Here is a 17,544-nt window from a genome sequence, read left to right as displayed (position 1 = left end):
AGCCCATCCCGATGTCTCATCACTCTTTCTGGGAAGAAATTTCTCCTGGAACAGCTCGAGGCTACGTCCTGTCATCCTGTCCCCTGCTGCCTGGGAGAAGAGACCGGCCCCCACCTGGCTCCTTCCAGGTGGCGGCAGAGTGATAAGGTCACCCCTGAGCTTCCTTCTCTCCAGGCTAAAAGTCCCCAGCTCCCCCAGCCGCTCCTCACAGGACTTGTGCTCCCAGGCCCTTCACCAGCTCCACTACCCTTCTCTGCACAACAAAAAGCCCCCCAAATCAAGGTAACGATTTCTATTTCATCACAGACCCAGTCTGAATGAGTCACATTTTTCTATAGCCATTGTGGGTAATCCTACACAACTCCAACAAAAAGAATTCAGTTAGCCTCTGCAGCAAGACCTCAGCGGGAGACAGATTCCTGGAACACAGGGATAAAATCAAGCAGCACCTCCTGCTGCCTTCTAGGAGAAGCCAAATGCCCCAGAGCAAACATCATGAAGGACAACAGCTGTATTAGCAAACAAAATTTATGACACTCTCACATATAAAAAACACTCAAATATACATCCATCTTCATAACACTAATCAGCATTTTTGCTGGATTTTTTTTTATCAAAGGACTGTTTGTTTTTCCCAGCTTTACTCCTAGGAGTAGTTTTTAGTCTTTTTGGTTTTGTGCTCTTCTTTAATGGGTTTGCTTTTTCACCAACAAAAGAATCGTTAGAGAAGCTCTTTTCTTTTTTCTTCTTCTTATCAACTCTGTTCTTGGGAGCACGAGACTGGTCTGGACCTTTCTGTTCTTTCTTCTTGTCCGTCACACGCTGCACTCGTATCTTTCTTCCCATCAGAACAGAGTTGTTGAGTTTCAGAGCAAGATGTACAGCATCTGTGTTCTACAAAACCAGACAACCACTTTAAATGCAGCTTTACTTCCAGCTGAGTGCTTTCAAACTAAGAGTTACCTGTCTTTAAAACTGATAAGCAGGATTTTACAATGCAGAGCACTCAAACCACTCTATTTAGGCAATGACACAACATCTCCGCTCGGGAACACCAGCACCCCCACACAGCCCACACACTGAGGCACAGACACTTGAAAACAGGCTATGAAACAGCTTACAATGAGACACCAAAGTCTGAGGCAGAGACAGGGAAAAATCGGGAAAAAAGGCACTGGGCTGCAGGAAATGAACTAAGGGAAAATGAGGCTGGGAGACTGGCATGAGAAAGGAAGTTGCACTGAATCAAAAGGGGAGAACTGTACACAAACCAGCTGCAGGAAAGAATTCCACTCACATTTGAACACATAAGAAATTGGAGAACATTGAAGTTGTACCAAACTAACTCATCTGTCCCTCTGTCAAGCCTTTACCTTAAAGTCACTTCTTTCACCCCAGTCTGTACAAAACATAAAATACTGTATTTTGTATCTGCTTCCACGGAACCGGTCTTCCAAACTGCTTCCACCTTACACAACAATGCTACCATTTCACTTCCTACCTACACACACAGACCTCAAAAACTGACTGAAATGAAAATAAAAATGCTCTAATGGCAGACCCCAATGCAGGTTTTGAAGAGCTCCTCGTGCCCTGGAGCACGTACCCCAGTCGGGCTCACACGCACCTCAAAGAGGACGTAGCCGAAGCCTTTCCCCAAGCCCGTGTTCCTGTCTCGCACCACTCGCACTCCCACGACGTCTCCGCAGTCATGGAAGTGCTCCCGCACGGCGTCATCGCGGATGTCTGCGGGCAACACAACGGAACAGATGCCTCTTCAGAGGGACACACAGCCTTGAAAGCCTGGCCCACATCCAGTTATTTCCCATTTACCCATTCAGGGACACAAACAATATGGAATAAGGAGAGGTAGACAAATATCAGTGGTTCAGAAAAATCCCAGCAAGCCGACAATGCAGACTTTATGAAGGGCTATTTGCTCTGACAGGTACTGCTTCTCCAGCTCTGAAGAGTACGACATAAATCACAAAGAAATAAGGCAAAGACTGAAATAGATTTTTCAAATTATTTCATTTATGCTTGGAACACAGCAGAAATTAAGAATTCAGTTTTGTATATATACAGTTTTGTAGCTCCTCCTTATGCCTGAATTTCTTTCTAAGAATTAATGCTGATGATAATGAGCTTGAGCTGGCAGTTCTTCAATCATCCATTGACTGAGCCATGAGTTTAAACTGAATGGAGGAGAAGGGATTTACAGTTTCCAACCACAGCTGCTATGCAAATTATTCTGATAATGGTTGGGTGTATGGGCCTTTCTCCATCTCATGGCTAGGCTGACAAATGTGATGTGCCATCACAAAAATGCAGATTTTATTTTTTTGTATAGGTATCCTTAATGGAATCCCCTGATGTAGACATAAACATCTCTCTGCTGAGGTTAAACCTGAACTCAACAGTACAGGTTTAACTACAGCAATGGGATCTCGACATGCTGAGAAAGGTCCAAGCTGCTGAAGTAATTTCAGAGCATAGCAAATCACAGAATCACAGAATATTCTGAGTTGAAACTGCCCCACAAGGATCATCAAATCTCACTTTTAGCCCTGCCTGGACAGAGTCACTCAGCCTGCAGTTCACAGAAGGCACCAGAAGGAGAAGCCATCATTGTCCATCACTTGGAATTGGTTCACCAACAGGTACTGGTAACCCTTGGACAGTTGAGAAAGCCATGGCCTAGGCAACTTAGTCATATTTATTTAAAAAACATGAAGCAACAACAAGAACTAAAAGTACTTGCAGTGCTGCCTACAATAAAGGAAACAATCAAGGTGCAGAACTGGACAGAAACTTAAAACCTCTTTAGGTGTTCCAATTAACATACAGAAATTACTTCCAGTGAAAGGTATTTATCCACCTAAATCCAAGAAATAAAAAGCCTCATGTCAACCATTCCATAAATGCAAATTAATGATGCATAACAATCCATTCCAGACTTACCATATGAAAGATTTCCCAAGAATACAGATCGTTTATGGTCGTGCTAAAGGAAACGAGAGACAGGACAGTAACTATTTGTTACAGAAAACAATAAAACGCCCACAACCAAACCAGAAGAGGGAATTTCTAGCCACACACGTTACTTACCGAACTGGTCTTAGATGCAGTGTCAACTCTGATGTGAAATCCACTAGCAATTTCTGTTCCATTCCTTTTGTGGTCAAAAACAAAAGGTTTTAAAAATGAAATAAGCATTACATAACTGACAATGTCACTGCATAGCAGTATTCTAAGAGTAAAGTTACTTTTAAGTTTGAACAACATTTTATTCTGATTCGAGCAAAAGAGGGGAGGTTGTTTAAATTTAGCTATAAATCGATGTGAACTACCTCTTCAACAGGGTATGAGGAACAAAACTGAGACTTACTCCTTCAGAGCCTCCTGAGCATCACGTTCTTCCTTAAAGACCACGTAAGCATTGACAGACTTTGCATTCGGGTGCACCTTATGCCTGGAACGGGAAAAGAACCCGTTACTGCTTAAATCCTGCTGATGCTGAGCAGTGCACAGACACTTCTTGCTGAACACATTCATGCCTCTGCTTGCTCTGTGCACACTAACAACTTCATTTCCCTTGCAGGTCAAGCTACCCCAGTACAGGCAAGGGAGTCCCTCTGTTGTTTAGCTGCTATATGCACCCCACATCTTGTTTAGCTCTTATATGCATCCTGAGCAAGCTTCCTCAACTCATAAACATATCTGAAGAAATTAAAGACTTTTAGCATCTTCCTCCTTCCTAAAATATAAGAAACACAACTTCAGGTAACAAATTACAAGTATACATGGCATATAATTCTTTATTACTTGTTGAGAAAACTTAATACACACAAAGGTAGTGACAAAAGACAAAGAAACACAAAATACATAAAGAAGACCTAATACAGACAAACTTTTAATTACCAACATTTAAGCATTGTTTAGGCCTTGAAAAATACACAAAATATACAAGGGGAACCTACTTGATTGCTGCTACCTTTTTGGATACAGTATCTTCGGCAGGAATCTTAAAGATAAAAAGAGCTTGAGTTAGGTGGGCCTAGTGTTAACTTATCACAAAGAGTTTTCCCTAAGACAAAGATGAATTCAAGCAGGGGCCACCCAAAGCAACACAGCCAGTACAGTGAGCAAATGACAGAAGTGGCTGGACCTAGAGATGGTCAAAAATCCCCTCAGAGTTAAAGAGCTTGCCTTGACTTCGTCTGAGATGTTTCTTGAGTTCCGAGAGAGTTATCGTCAACTATTTTAGTGAGTACCCTGATTTACAATTATGTGTCCTTGCTACTATGATTTAAAAACAGGCGAGCAATGCCTCAGCCAAACCAGCAATAACAAAGGCATTCCACTTTCAGAGAACATAAAGCTCTAATCCTGGATCAGCTGCTGCTACAGGAAAAATGCATCTGTGGTGCTCCTGGGGTAACATCTCCAAGGCTTCTTGTAATAGCAAAACCCACATACCCCAAATCACTTCTGATCTAATAAAGGTACAAGACTTACAAATGCTACTGCCCTTCAATATCAACAAATAATTTTGTTATGCAACATTAAAGGGAAAAACATACCAGAGACCGGAAGCGAATGGATTGGATTTGTCCATACTTCTTAAAGAGAGATGTCAGTACCTAAACAGATGATATTGCAAACACTCAGTACACTTTTCAACCTGGTAATGAGAATTATTTTTTAGTATTTATAAGTAATACTGCTCTTACACTGTTTTCCTTTTACTTATAGGAGGTCCCTTAATGAGCTACTAAAAATAATGCAAGCAATTTGTAACTATTTCTGTGTTTTTTGTGGTAGCTTCTTCTACAGATTGCCAGAACTGAAGTCTCTTACTATGGAAATATAAATTTAACATGTTTTATGTAACAATCTGAAGTACTGTTTGCATATAAAATTAGAAGCAGAGTAACTTTGTAAATGTCAATATTCAGTCATTTTTTCATTGACAAGGAACTGACCAATTCTACTCAAGAAAGTGTTGCTGCATCCACTGCTGCAGGAACTCCAGGTAACCAGAGATTGTCTCCAATGATTTCTGACAACAAGCACCATTTCCTACGTTCCCAAAAGCAGTTCCAATCACAAGTGTGTGTGACTTCCCAGCTGGAAATATCCCCTCAAACTGACAACTGCTGCAACTCCTTTCATTCCTTTAGCAGACAGAACCCACCCACGTACCTGAACAGTGCAGCTGACGGGCAAGTTTCCAACAAACACCGTTCTTCTGTCTGCTGCATTATCAGCCACCCTTTTTCTTTTTTGCTGTTTTGCAGTAGCACCTGTAGCTGAATTAACAACACTTTTTGTGATGGCTTGAGAAGCCTTTTTCTTTTGCTTCACTTTGCTTTGAAACAATTTTTGATCCTCCTCTTCATCTGCCTGCTCCAAAGCGTTCTCCCTGACCAGAAATGAACAGGCAGGTTACAATTGATGGGAAAAAAACAGGGGATTTGGGGTCAAAGTACTGAAGCCTCCAAGTTACTTTAACTTACATTTGAAATTATTATATTCTACTCTAAAATTTTAAACATTATTTTGTTTATTCTGCATTAAAAAATGTATCTATTCAGTAACATGAAAAACTATTTGCTGTCCCCAGAACACTGCATTCACTATTGACCAGTAGTAATACAGAAATACTTCACAATAAACAATTTGATAGCCTCTAAAATTGAAGGGGGAAAAATCATCTTTGTGTTATGATGGAACTTAGAACAGATTTAATCCTTCTCAGTATGCAGGAGACTCAGAACAAACCTCTGGAATACTGCCATGCACTAACAAGTCTCGCTCTATCCAAACCTGCTGGAAGAACATGAACAATGAGCAGGTCTGAAGGAGCCTCTGGAAGGCTACAGACACAAACAAGGCAAACAGGTTCCATGGGCCCAGGGACAGGATGAGGGGTTAGCTTTGTGCTACAATCAAGTTCCCTTTATTATCCAAAGTGAACCGTAGAGCAAGCAACATCCAGCCTGCTCTGAAACATCTCGCTTCAAGTATTTAAGAGAATAGACAGAGTCACAGAGAGATTCTGTGTCACTGCAGAGGCCCAGCAGGACATATACAGCTCTGTGCCTGGCACCTCGCTCCTGCTGAAACCACCTCTGCTGGATAAAGCCAAGACAGCTAGAGAGCATCTTCCCGAGCCAGACAGAACTAGATCCATGTGTCTTCATCTCCAACCGCTGGACCTGATGGCTCTCGTAACAGGGCATTTGCACTTCACAGACTTAGCATTTCAAAAAGCTGCACTACCTTCCTCCTTCAGGGGAAAACTACAGAAAATTTGCACAATCTTAAAAATAATCTTAAACACCAAGCTGAAGATAAGTAGTAGACGAGAACTTCATTGTTTCATCGAACTCCTATTACAATTAATGTGGATGCTTTAATTTTACTATAAAATGGTGTCACTCACCTCTGTGACAGTTTTTTCTCTGCTTCTGAACGTTCCTTTTTTCTGGCCTTCTTTGCTTTTACCGGAGGTTCTTCTATGTTGGATAAGCTCTGGTCTTCTGACACTTTCTCCCCTTCTTCTGCACGCTTCCTTTTCTTCTTTCCCTTTTAAAAAAAATGGTAAGAGAAACAGACTTCAAGGACAAAATTCCAGGAACGCCTTCAAGCTACTTCGCACACTACAACTTATTTGGAGCGCCACTGCCCGAAGCCCACCGCTGCGGGCAGCGCTGCTGCCGGCAGCCGCCCTGCTGGGCTCGCACAGCCCCGGCACTCGCTCACTCACCGCCGGCACAGCCACCAGCACCGGCGGGGCGACGGCGCGGAAGAGGCGAGCGAGGGGCGCGGCGGGCGCGGCGGCCGCCCCGAGGCTGCCCGACACCTGCCCCACCACGTAGGGCTCCTCCTGCCCCTCGGCCGCCGCCCGCTGCCGCGGCCCCGCGCCGCCCCGGCGGACGCGCATGGCGGGCACCGAGCGCGGCGGGAACGGGCTCGGCCGCGTCACTTCCGATGGGCGGGGCCGGGAGGCGCTCCCGGGCCGCCCCCGCTCCCTCCGCCGCCGCCCCCTGCAGCCGCGGGCTGGGAGCTGCTCCCGGCCACGACGGGACCGTGCCGCGCGTAGGCGCAGGGGCACCCTGGAAACATCCAGCATCAGGGCCGGATGGACACAGTCTGAAGCTGGGCCAGGGGAGGTTGAGGTTGAACATGAGGAGGAATCTCTTCGCAGAAAGGATGATTAGATAGTGGAACGGATTGCCAGGGAGTCACTATGCCTGGGTTTAAGGAAAGACTGGACATGGTCCTTAATACCATGTCTAGTTGACGTGGTGGTGTTTGGTCATAGATTGGACTTGATCTCAGAAGTCTTTTCCAAGCTAATTGATTCAGTGAGGAGAGGCTGTCTCACCTCCCTCAGAGGCTGCTTTCCCACCACCCTCAGTTCCAAGGGGAGCTGAAGCAAACCTGACAGCATTTTGGCTGTCTTGTTCCATGTTTGATGCACGTTTTGAGCTGCCACTGTAAGCAGCTCTGTTGGCACTAGCATCCAACCAAAGGCTAAACAAGCAGCCCAGCTGCTGAATAGAAGAAAAGTCTTAGTGTTGACACGTGCACCAGGTAGCACCACCCCTGCCTTGCCTGCTGGATGCCAGGAAAAATAGTGACCCTCATGGATGGGGTCAGCCCAAGAGAATACACAAATCCTTGAAAAGGGGCAGGTGGCTTTTCCAATCTGCCTTCACACAGAAGAGCAGCACTGTAGTGACACAGGAGGGGCAGAACAGGCTCAACCATCATCCAGCACATTTCAGAGACTCATGGCCACTGAAACTCATCAAAAGTGATAAAGCCTCCAGGAACTCTGACTGAGAGTTCCATCCCTGTGCCAACAGGAGAATTCCAGTGTGATGGGAACTACCCAATCATAAGTATGGACAGGTGTCAGTGGAAACTGCCAATAAGGGGAGGTGGGAGCACTGCAGAGCCTTCAAAAGAGGCGTGTTTTCCCTCAGCATACGCTCATCTCAGCTATTCCCAACGCAATCAATTGTGGGACACCCAACCTGAGTCTGTCCCTCAGCCAAGGTGTGGAGAACACAGCAGGGGGTGTCTGCCTTGCTTTGCCTTGGGGATCTTGGTCCAAGCAGGAGCTCAGGAGTACAGACTCAGCCCAGCAGGCACTGCTAGTGGCAAACTGCCTCAGCTGCAAGCACAGTGCACGTGCCAGGCAGGGAATGCACCCATGTGTAAAGCTGCGTACAGCACGTACCCTGAAAAGCAGCTCAGATTTGACCCACTGGAACATGGGATAAAACTGCCTGGCTAACAGTTTGCCAAAGCTACCTTCCTTTGTTACTTACTGGGAGACAAGTGGTTCCATGAATCTGGAGAGCACCACTTACAGACAAGCTTCACAGAAGAGGTGCAATGTAACATGTTCAGACAAATGTTTGAGTAGCCACTAAACTGCATCAGAAATATTATGAAAATTAAATAATCTCTGTATCACAGAAAATCAAAAATCCTATTTATGCAAAAACTTGTCTTACGAGCAGGGAGCTGACTAATGATCCCTGTTTTAAAAAGTTAAACAAATCCCCCCACCAGATCATAGAGTCAGTAATTGTCACATTAAAGCAAATATGCTGGCACTAAAGCTGAGAGCTGATCAAGAACTAGCAGTGAGTGAAGAGCTGAATTTGAATCTTGCTCACCCAGATGTAGTTCCCAGTTACATCCATTCCCCTTATGCCTACTGAAACGGAAAAGCAGAACTGAACTACCATGACTCTGATTCCACTAAACAGGTGAAAATATCCTCTTAGTAGCCTCACTGAAAATATTAAAATTACCCCTGTAGTCTTGGATCATCGTAATTTTTAATACAGTCAACGTTTCCAAAGCGTATTTATCATGGGTTGTTACTGTCAGTCTCATCAGTAATTTGTCACTTTGCAGGTGTAACAGTATTTTGGTTGCCTGAACTACAGCCAGTAGCTTGTTTCAACTGGCTCTGCCTAATTATGGGCCATGCTTTTGCCTTCTGCTGAAAAAGAGGATGGATTTGAATTAATCACTAAGAAGAAAATTAGGCAAATGCACATGCTCTATCTTACCTTTCTATGTCCATTACAGCACACCAAAGATCATTTGCTAAATTGATTCTGCAGCTTGATGTAACTTTCACGAACATGCTACAGTTGCTTAATTAAACTGTTAGAAACAAAATCAGGGATTCACAAACTATGGCATTTTATTTCAGAGGCCTTTGCTTACATTTGTACAATATATTACATAACTCTCCATTTTCTGCAGAACCTAATATATATTTTATAGCTTTTTTCTATAAGCTTTTCCTTCAATGTCTGTCAACAAATTTTTACAGTCCTGTACAATTCTGAATACTTTGAAACCATTTTCAATAAAATCAGTTATAACCTTAAGCGCACACTACGAAGACTGAAAATGCTTTTCTTAGAAAAGTCAAATGAAAAGGATTCTGACACTCTAGCATCTACAAACAAAATGCTTCAAATTCTTACATGTTGTATTGCCAGAAAACAAAGAAAAACATGCCAGCCCCTATTTCCCCAGGCAAAAGAAGTACACAGAACTACAATTAAAACAGTAAAACAATCTGTACAATAAAGTACTGTGTATTAACAGTGCCAGGTATTAAATAGCTTGAATGAACACTTCCGCAATATACAAATGTCTTACAAAGGTATAGAATTGACAGGAGAGAGCTTGGGATCCATTCAACATAAAATCAATACAAGTGAAAACATTTTGAAGTTGGTTTTGGAATTTGTACAAGGCATTTAAAAAATTAAACATCTACCACTCAGCTAGCTAGTTATTTTAAAAACAACTACCCTTTTGTGGCAGTGTTGGTATCAGCAACCACAAATTATAACCTCACACCTTGCTCCCTCTTGAAGTCCTCTCCTAGAAGCTCGTAATAAAATAAGCATTACAAATGAAATATTTGTTGCTTTAAGGGGAAAAGAAACATTTACAAGAAAACACAAAAATATACCTGTTATAATCCATTATGAATAAATATACACTTTAAACTGGCTGAATACAATCTTTATACATTAAGATTTAATACAGTTTGTTAGCCATTTTCTTTCTTTTTCATAATGTATTTTATCAAAATTAAAAAAAAATACTGTTTTATAGAAAAATGGCAAAGTACAGTAGTTTCATTCCAATTAACGGGTTCTTAAAACCCAGAGTAACCTACTTAAGCCTAATTCAAACCTGTAAACATTAGTCAGTCTTTTTTTTTTTTTTTTTTTCTTTTAAAAGGAATCCTCATATTTGGTTATCAGGACTGATGTCAGACATCCTACTAACTGCAGGTTTTGAATAGATGTGCTTGACGTATACAATTAAAGCCACTATAAGGTGACTTAGCAGTTAAAAAACAATTAGCTTGTACAAATGAAAATATTTTCAATATTTGTCATAAATAAATGGAAAAATATCAAATGTTCCAGCTTTAACAAAATACCAGGGAATACAGTAAGCCTTACCACATTGATTTAGATCATCCCAACAACTATATACTTATTGTCCTGTCTCTACAGGCAGTGAACAGCCTCCATTTGCCACAGTGGAAGGCCTTCGAGTCACTAGACTTACAATTCCCAGACAAGTTGGAAACAATTATTGCTTGAGGAAAAGCAGTTTGTTGTACTTTTTCTTCATAAAAGTGCACTTAAGTGCAAAGTTAGCTTGTCAAGAAACAACTTTAAATACAAAATAGTGCTTGTCTGAATTTTGTGCCACTGTGCAGTATAAAAAAAAAAAAAAAGGAAAAAAAAAGAGTGGCCCTCAGCAGCCATTAAGTGCAAAGTGCTTTGGCAAGTCCTGCTGTCACCTGCACTCAACTGACATTCCATTCTGTGATGAACTTGACATAGATGGTTCTGCTAACGTTAACATAACTGCAGCCGTAATGGAACTAGAGGAAGGTGATGAGGAGGAAGATGATGTAGTAGCAGCACCTGCACAGGAAAAGGAAAACACAGGTTATAGAGATTCATAAATCAAGCAATAAACATGTTTATTGCTTTATTCATAAATCAAGCAATAAACATGTTTTCCAGCAGCAAGCACTGGTACATACTGACTCCAGCAACCAATGCCTTGCAATGGGAAAGGAACCAGTCTCCACTGCCTGTTTGTGTAGCAAACACTCAAGTGAACTGGTCTCCCTTAAAGTCATGGAATAAATCCCTTATCTCAAGGGGAAAGCACTAACTAGGTCCACAAGCAACACTACAGTAAATTTATCTGTAATGGGAAGAAAAATTAGAAGTTATTAATACCCTTTGTTCACTGCTCAGAAAAGTTTATTTTCTGTATATTTTTTCCTGTATGAAGTGGTTATGCCTTAAGAACATTAAACAGATTGCACACCTTGGTAACGCTCTTCCCTCTCCAGAGTCACTGGGCATCTGATCCTTCTAATGGTCATAAAATACCTGCACACAGCATCTCCCAAAACCCAAACAAAACCACACTCCTGATGACACACATCTCCCAGCAAATTATTCAGTCCCTTAACATCACATGCAACTAAGCCCTCTAAACGCAGAATTTAGTTTCCAGCACTCACTTTCCCGCTCTTTTTTCTTTAAGCGCTTTCTTCTTCGGTCAATGGAAGCCACCTCAGATTTCAAGGACAGGTAATGTTTCCTGATTTCTTGTAATTTTTCTTGGAGAACTGTTATGCGCTCAGCACTAGTCAGATTTTCCAAGTCAGCTGCAAGTTAAACAATCTCTATTAATTATTGTATTGAAGCATTTCCAAACACTTCTGGATGTTAGTGAAGTGGAAGGTACTCTAACCATAGTGATGTGCTTTGAGCTAGCAGACAGCACAGCTAAGAAACAGCAGCAGCAACTGCTCTTTATCACCCCAAATCTGTTCACTTTTTATTATTCTTTAAAAGATACTGCCATACACTTTTTGGGGACTTTTTAAGGAACTGGGAGAAGAAAAAAGATGCATTCCCTTCCCCATCAGGAAGAAAAGGATAAAAAAATTAAGACAAGGGATGAAAACATCAGGGCCAAAACTAGCTTTGAGCCTGCTGCTTTCAGTCCTTGCTGGATTCCCAGACAGCAGGGAAGGTCAGCCTTGCTTGACTTGTCTTGGTACAAAACAAGCAGGTTACAACAGCAATGTGCACAGCTGTGGGGTGGTTCTGGTGGAGTCCCTGGTATATGTGCCATAAGGAAAAACCATACAGGACAACCATGCTGGACATGGCCAGCGCAGGAGCTGCCCCTCTGGCTGTTTCCAGCTGGGAGCTCTCCACAGCATGGCACACACAGTGGGTAGCACGGGCAGGAGAAACTCTTGGTTCAGTCCAAAGGAGCCACACAGGAGACACTCAATTCAAAAGCATTTAAGAATCACTTAAACTGTTGTGAGGTGCAAAATGCACTACACATCAACCTGTAATGAGGGCAGCACTAAAGGACCAAAAGTCACAACTGTATTAGGCTGTGGGAAAATGAGGAAAGCTCAAGTGTCTGATTCAGCTACAGCAGGAAATATGTCAAAGAGCACTCCATAGAGCCAACTTCTGCCGAGCAACTTTAGCATGTGGAGTGTAGCCAAGGTAAAAAGAAAGGAAGGAGCAAAAGCCCCTCACATGTGTTGCACCAGGAAAGTGTTCAATGAATCTCAACAGGGAAGTAAGTGACAATAAAGACCTTTTACATTACGTACTCCTGAAGAGCACCAAAATGTAACTTGATTGTGAAGAACTACTGGGAAAAAATACATTTAAAAGTAGACTAATGCTGACATTCAGGGCTGGGGAGGAAATTAAAAATAAAAAAAAAAAGCCAGCAAAGTCAGATTCAATTGGTAAGTTTCACTAATATGAGGGAATTGATAAGCCACTGATCTGTTTTTCAGACGGGAAGACAGATAGGGTCAGACAGGGTTAGGCAGGATTCTTTCCACACTGCTCACCCCTAGCTGGACCAGTAGCTGGACTGAAACAAACAGAGTGGAAGTTCTTAGTCCTAGAAATAGCAAACATGTGCTGGTTCAATAATGCAAAATGGATGGGGAAAAAATTACGAATCGATCACCCAAGCGTCTCAACAAGAGCTAGGTATGTTTTTGAGAAAATACTTACACATCTGAAAGCTCCACTTGTAAACTTTGGGCAAACGATTATTCTGCTCTTTGAGATCAGACTCCTTCTCTCCATTTTTACCACATTTTCCTGGAGACTGTGTTCTTGTGAGTGATTTGGTTTGGTGAGATTTCATACCAGTAGAAACCGATTTTGCTGACTGGGACTTGGACACACTTTCACCAGCAGATAGTTCATCACTGTCGCTGCTGTTTGCTGAAGAAACAAAAAGATATTGTTACAAAACAAAGCCCACACTAAAGCTTGTCACAAGCAATCTCCGTGCTGATTTTCATACAATGGGAATTTATTCGACCTAAATCCTTTACTTTAAAACAGAATCCGTCCTGGTGTGGCAGCTTGGCTTGATGCTCTTTGCATCACTGAAGCACAACCAGGTATATAATGGGGACAAAATGAACCACATCTGCCTGCTCACAGGGCTGTACTTTTTCTAAGAGTTCACAAGACTGATTATTATGGCCCATCTCCTGTTTACCTCTTTCTGATGTAAACATCAATTTCTAATGCAGTATTCAATATATAAACCTCTATCCCATTTTAGAGCTAACAGTTACAGACAGACCTTTGATTGTATTTTTAGGACACGTGCAGCAGAAATCAGAGCAAACACGGCCTTTTCTTAGCCTTATGTCACCTTTATTTTAATTTTCCTTTACTAGAATCACTATCAATAATATGAACATCTGTGACATACTCTACAAATTTCTCAGACATGATGATACAATTTTTAAATTTTGGATAAAGATCTTTTGCTGACCCATAACAGAAGAACTTTACCTCATGCTGAAAAAACTTTAAAGCAACAGGCTGAACTGAACACATGTTTTTAATCAAACCATTCAAAGGATAGTAACAAAATAACCTATCTAAAAGACAAGACTTATGAATAATGATTGAAAGGCTGAAGTTTTTTAGCATTACTAAAATACAACTGACGTGAAAGCAGGCACAAGCAACTGTCATTTAACAGAATTCTAGCAAAGCAGTGGAATAAAATGCCTAGAAAATCTGCAGAACCTCAATTGTTAGAGTTGTTTTTAAAAACACATTGAATTTATATTTATTAAGAAAAATGTATGCCTCAGTTGTACCTGCCCCACGTGATGACAAAATAAGCCCTGAACCTTTTAGCCTTTATGATCTGGTGATATACAGAGGCGAAACTCAACACCCAAGACATGTAGTATGAAAGAGCTTGGCCAGCTGCATGTTGGTATTGGTTTAATGTGGTATTAACATTCTCTGAACAGGGACAGAGATAATTCTCTCTCTCAGGTTTATTCCTGGAGAAGCAAAGAGAGGAGAAGAGAAAACTATTCTTAGGTCTTCTTGCTGTGCCTGTTGTTTTGCACATGTGGAATGTGTTAGGAAGATTGTTTACCTGAAGTGATTTGTCAATTGGATTCTGCTGAGGATTGTTTTGTTTCCTTGGCCAATCACTCAAAGCTGTGTCCTGGCTGTCCTGAGACAGTCACAGGTTTTCTTTAGTATTCTTTGTTGTATAGTATCCCTTTAATATAGTATAGTATTAATGTCATATGATATAGCTTTAATAAAGCAATTGTTCAGCATTTGAATCAATGGAGTCAGATGCCAATCATTCCCTACGTTGGGGGAACCCTGAATTCGATAGTTTAATGCAAAGGCAAGAGCTGAAGCTACCACAGAAGCAGGTTAACAGATACACAGGAATTTGGAATTTTGTCAAAAGCTTTTTTTTTTCTTGCTTTCAGCTGAATCACATTTTATCTATTAATTTTCCTTATTACATCCAGTAGTGCCTGAAGTCTAACAAAAAAAGCACACACCAAAGACTACGTGGTAGTAGCTTTGAAGTATTACATCTTGATGAAGACAGAGATTGAGAAAAAGGGGTAAATGCACCAAATCCAGGGGAATAAAGCAAGGCTTAAAATGGTGTGTCTGTTCTGCAAATTCAGTTTGTTTGGTTACTTTAATTTCTGGAGTGAGGGTAAGAATAAGGGTTATGAAAGGAGGAGACCAGTAAAATGAAATTTAAAAGGATGAAAAAATATGAAGAGGAGATCAATGACCATGAAAGACAGGTGGGGTGAAAGCAAATACTAGACTAGCAAGACTTTTTGTAAAAGTTGTTAACAGAAAGAGGGAAGGGAAGCTGGGGGAGAGATAGGAAAAAAGGCATGTCATATGCTTTTTATCCTTGCTTTAATTCCATTTTTTACAGTTATCCTCCAGGCTTCAGTCTCTAGCTGTTTCCTGGTATTTTTTTATTAACAGTGAAGCTGTAATTGATCTCATTGTCTCCCAAACTCCTGTGCATACCCTAACAAACCTAACACACCTCTGCTTTTATTAAGCTTCCCTTACCCAGTACTGTAGTTTCTATTCCAATTAGCTACTACAACTACAAAAAACTGCAAAAACTGCATTTTTTACTCTAGATGTAACAGCACAGGAAGAAAACAAGAATCTATATTCTTCTGGAACTATATCTCATATTTGCTACAGGGTAGAGATATTAACCTCCAAAAACCCATCTTGCAGAAAATAGAGAATATAATTTCCTTCAGGGCCCAGTCTCTCCTCTAAAGCAGGCAGCTATCATGATACAGAGATACCTGTCCCAATTCTGCCATGTGTGAAATACTCACTCTTCTTGGTTTTCCTGAATTACAAAATATTAAGGAGCTCTTAGAAATAGGCCCAGAAATAGTACAAGACATTTAAAAACCCTCTGGTGTTTAGGTAGAGCAGTTTCTTCATCTAAACAGTTAAGAATTCCCTGATGAGAATGTTTTGTCCTAATGCATTTTTTATTAACTGACTTCATCTCCTACAATCAGCTGAACAAATGACATGCTACTTTCACACCTTTTATTTCACACGAAGCTGTACTTACTAGTTTTACTCTTCTTTTTGCTGTTCACAGATGTTTTGTGGCTTCTTTTCTGCTTTTTTGAAGAGCTGCCTCCTCCCTGAGCATCTTTAAGTCTTTTTTGGCCTGTACAGACTACAATTGGGAAAATAAAAAAAAAATAAAGAAATCGAAATTAAATAAATGCTTCCACTCCTCCCACAAAACACTTCAAAGCTTAAGTTTGTAGACAACAATGCAACTGTTCCTGCCTATCCTTAATGCAGCTCAGTTTTCTAATTATATTGACAAGAGGAGGTGAAAGACAATGGAAGGCAGACAAAGTTTCTTTGCACAGAGTGCACATGTATGATGCTTCCAAATTACTTTCCCATATGCATCACCAGAATTTCTCTTGAACCACAAGGGTTTACTATTTTTTAATACTGTAAATTAAATAAGAATACATTTATTTTAAAAGTTATCAAGACCTACTAGGACTAAAAAAATGTTTTTAAAAGTTTGCTGTACTTGGAAGCTGTGAGAAAAAAACAAAGCCATAATCTGTAATCAGTAATTACATTGCTTGAAGGTCTTAAAAAGGATCCTAGATAATGTTAAAAGAAACTAAAAAACAACAAGAAAAGAAAGATAAACAAGGGAAAAATTCTATTGGTATTTGTGACTACCAGGGGAAAAAGAAAAGGAACATGGAAGGATTCTAGTACACCTGCTAAAAGAGTGTTTTAGAACTTCTTCAAAGTTTCACAACCCTGTGACTTACAGATTAAGAATGACCCCTTGAATAAAACAACTTAAATTAAGGAACCTAATTTTCTGAAACAGGCAACATGCTGACAAAATCAGAGAGGAACTTAAAGTTTAATGCATTTAAAAATTCTCTTTTACAATCGTGTAATTGGTCTTTCAAGTGGCAATATAAAAAACCCCAAGGAACTTAAGTTCTAAACCTACACAGCTTTAATCAGCAAAGCAATACAGGTGTATTTATTAAGAGGGATACAGTGACATCTTCCAAACTCTCTAAGGAAACACATTTTGTTGCATACTATCAGAAGATCATTTCCAACACAACACTGAAGGTAACACACCTTTAAGGGCATTTGGAAAAAAATAGCTAATTGCTAGCCAAAATTCACTGAGCTAAGAAAACCCACTTCTGTCTCAGGTTTGTATACAAAATGTATTTTCTTCCTTTGTGTCCATAATTTTTAGCCACTACAACACAGTGAAAGTAGCTGTACTTTTGATGAACTGCAAAACAGCTAGGCACTTTCAGGAAAAAGCTTTTGGATCTTGTCTTGCCAGCAGTTAAAAAGCAGGCAGCAGTACAGCGACATCATGTGCACAAGTGTTTATTATCCCCCACTCTCTAGTGGGTTCAGGAAAGGAACTTCAATCCAAAAAAATCACATATGAAAGTGAAACATAGCTGAAAAGGTCAATGCTTTTATCAGCTTGACTTGAATCTTATGAAGTTAATGTTCTGGAAATATACAAATTAGAAAT

At 40.8% G+C, this 17,544-nt stretch overlaps 2 protein-coding genes across 3 annotated transcripts in view; both read right to left on the bottom strand.

Moving 5' to 3' along the window:
* Nucleotides 1–512: 512 nt before the first annotated feature.
* On the bottom strand, nt 513–6,972 carry RBM34 (RNA binding motif protein 34). The gene is made up of 10 exons (XM_084202863.1): nt 6,773–6,972; nt 6,449–6,591; nt 5,206–5,425; nt 4,584–4,643; nt 3,981–4,024; nt 3,389–3,472; nt 3,109–3,172; nt 2,962–3,004; nt 1,628–1,746; nt 513–894 (listed from the first exon to the last, which is right to left on the bottom strand). Exons 1-10 carry the CDS (start codon nt 6,947–6,949, stop codon nt 583–585), a joined length of 1,266 nt encoding a protein of 421 aa, XP_084058989.1. The 5' UTR covers nt 6,950–6,972; the 3' UTR covers nt 513–582.
* A 2,254-nt stretch (nt 6,973–9,226) lies between these two features.
* Nucleotides 9,227–17,544, bottom strand: part of ARID4B (AT-rich interaction domain 4B) — an 86,897-nt gene continuing 78,579 nt past the window's right edge. For both annotated transcript variants that reach the window (XM_084202085.1, XM_084202086.1), the window contains 4 exons: nt 16,060–16,170; nt 13,155–13,370; nt 11,615–11,761; nt 9,227–11,000 (listed from right to left, as the gene is read on the bottom strand). In XM_084202085.1, coding sequence (XP_084058211.1) covers nt 10,870–11,000; nt 11,615–11,761; nt 13,155–13,370; nt 16,060–16,170 — 605 coding nt within the window. In that variant the 3' untranslated portion in view covers nt 9,227–10,869. The remainder of the gene's footprint in view (nt 11,001–11,614; nt 11,762–13,154; nt 13,371–16,059; nt 16,171–17,544) is intronic.

Source organism: Fringilla coelebs, assembly GCF_963513975.1.
Source record: "Fringilla coelebs genome assembly, chromosome: 3".
Classification (NCBI taxonomy): domain Eukaryota; kingdom Metazoa; phylum Chordata; class Aves; order Passeriformes; family Fringillidae; genus Fringilla; species Fringilla coelebs.
The sequence above is the reverse complement of the archived record's forward strand: the minus strand, read 5'-3'. Positions and strand labels throughout refer to the sequence as shown.

What these genes read in the sequence shown, in the direction of transcription:
- RBM34 (XM_084202863.1), bottom strand. Translation starts at nt 6,949, where the DNA reads ATGCGCGTCCGCCGGGGCGGCGCGGGGCCGCGGCAGCGGGCGGCGGCC. An exon ending in CTGCATCTAAGACCAGTTCG is followed by an intron (nt 3,005 to 3,108) that starts GTAAGTAACGTG and finishes CGTTTCCTTTAG; the next exon opens with CACGACCATAAACGATCTGT. An exon ending in CTTGGGAAATCTTTCATATG is followed by an intron (nt 1,747 to 2,961) that starts GTAAGTCTGGAA and finishes TGTTGCCCGCAG; the next exon opens with ACATCCGCGATGACGCCGTG.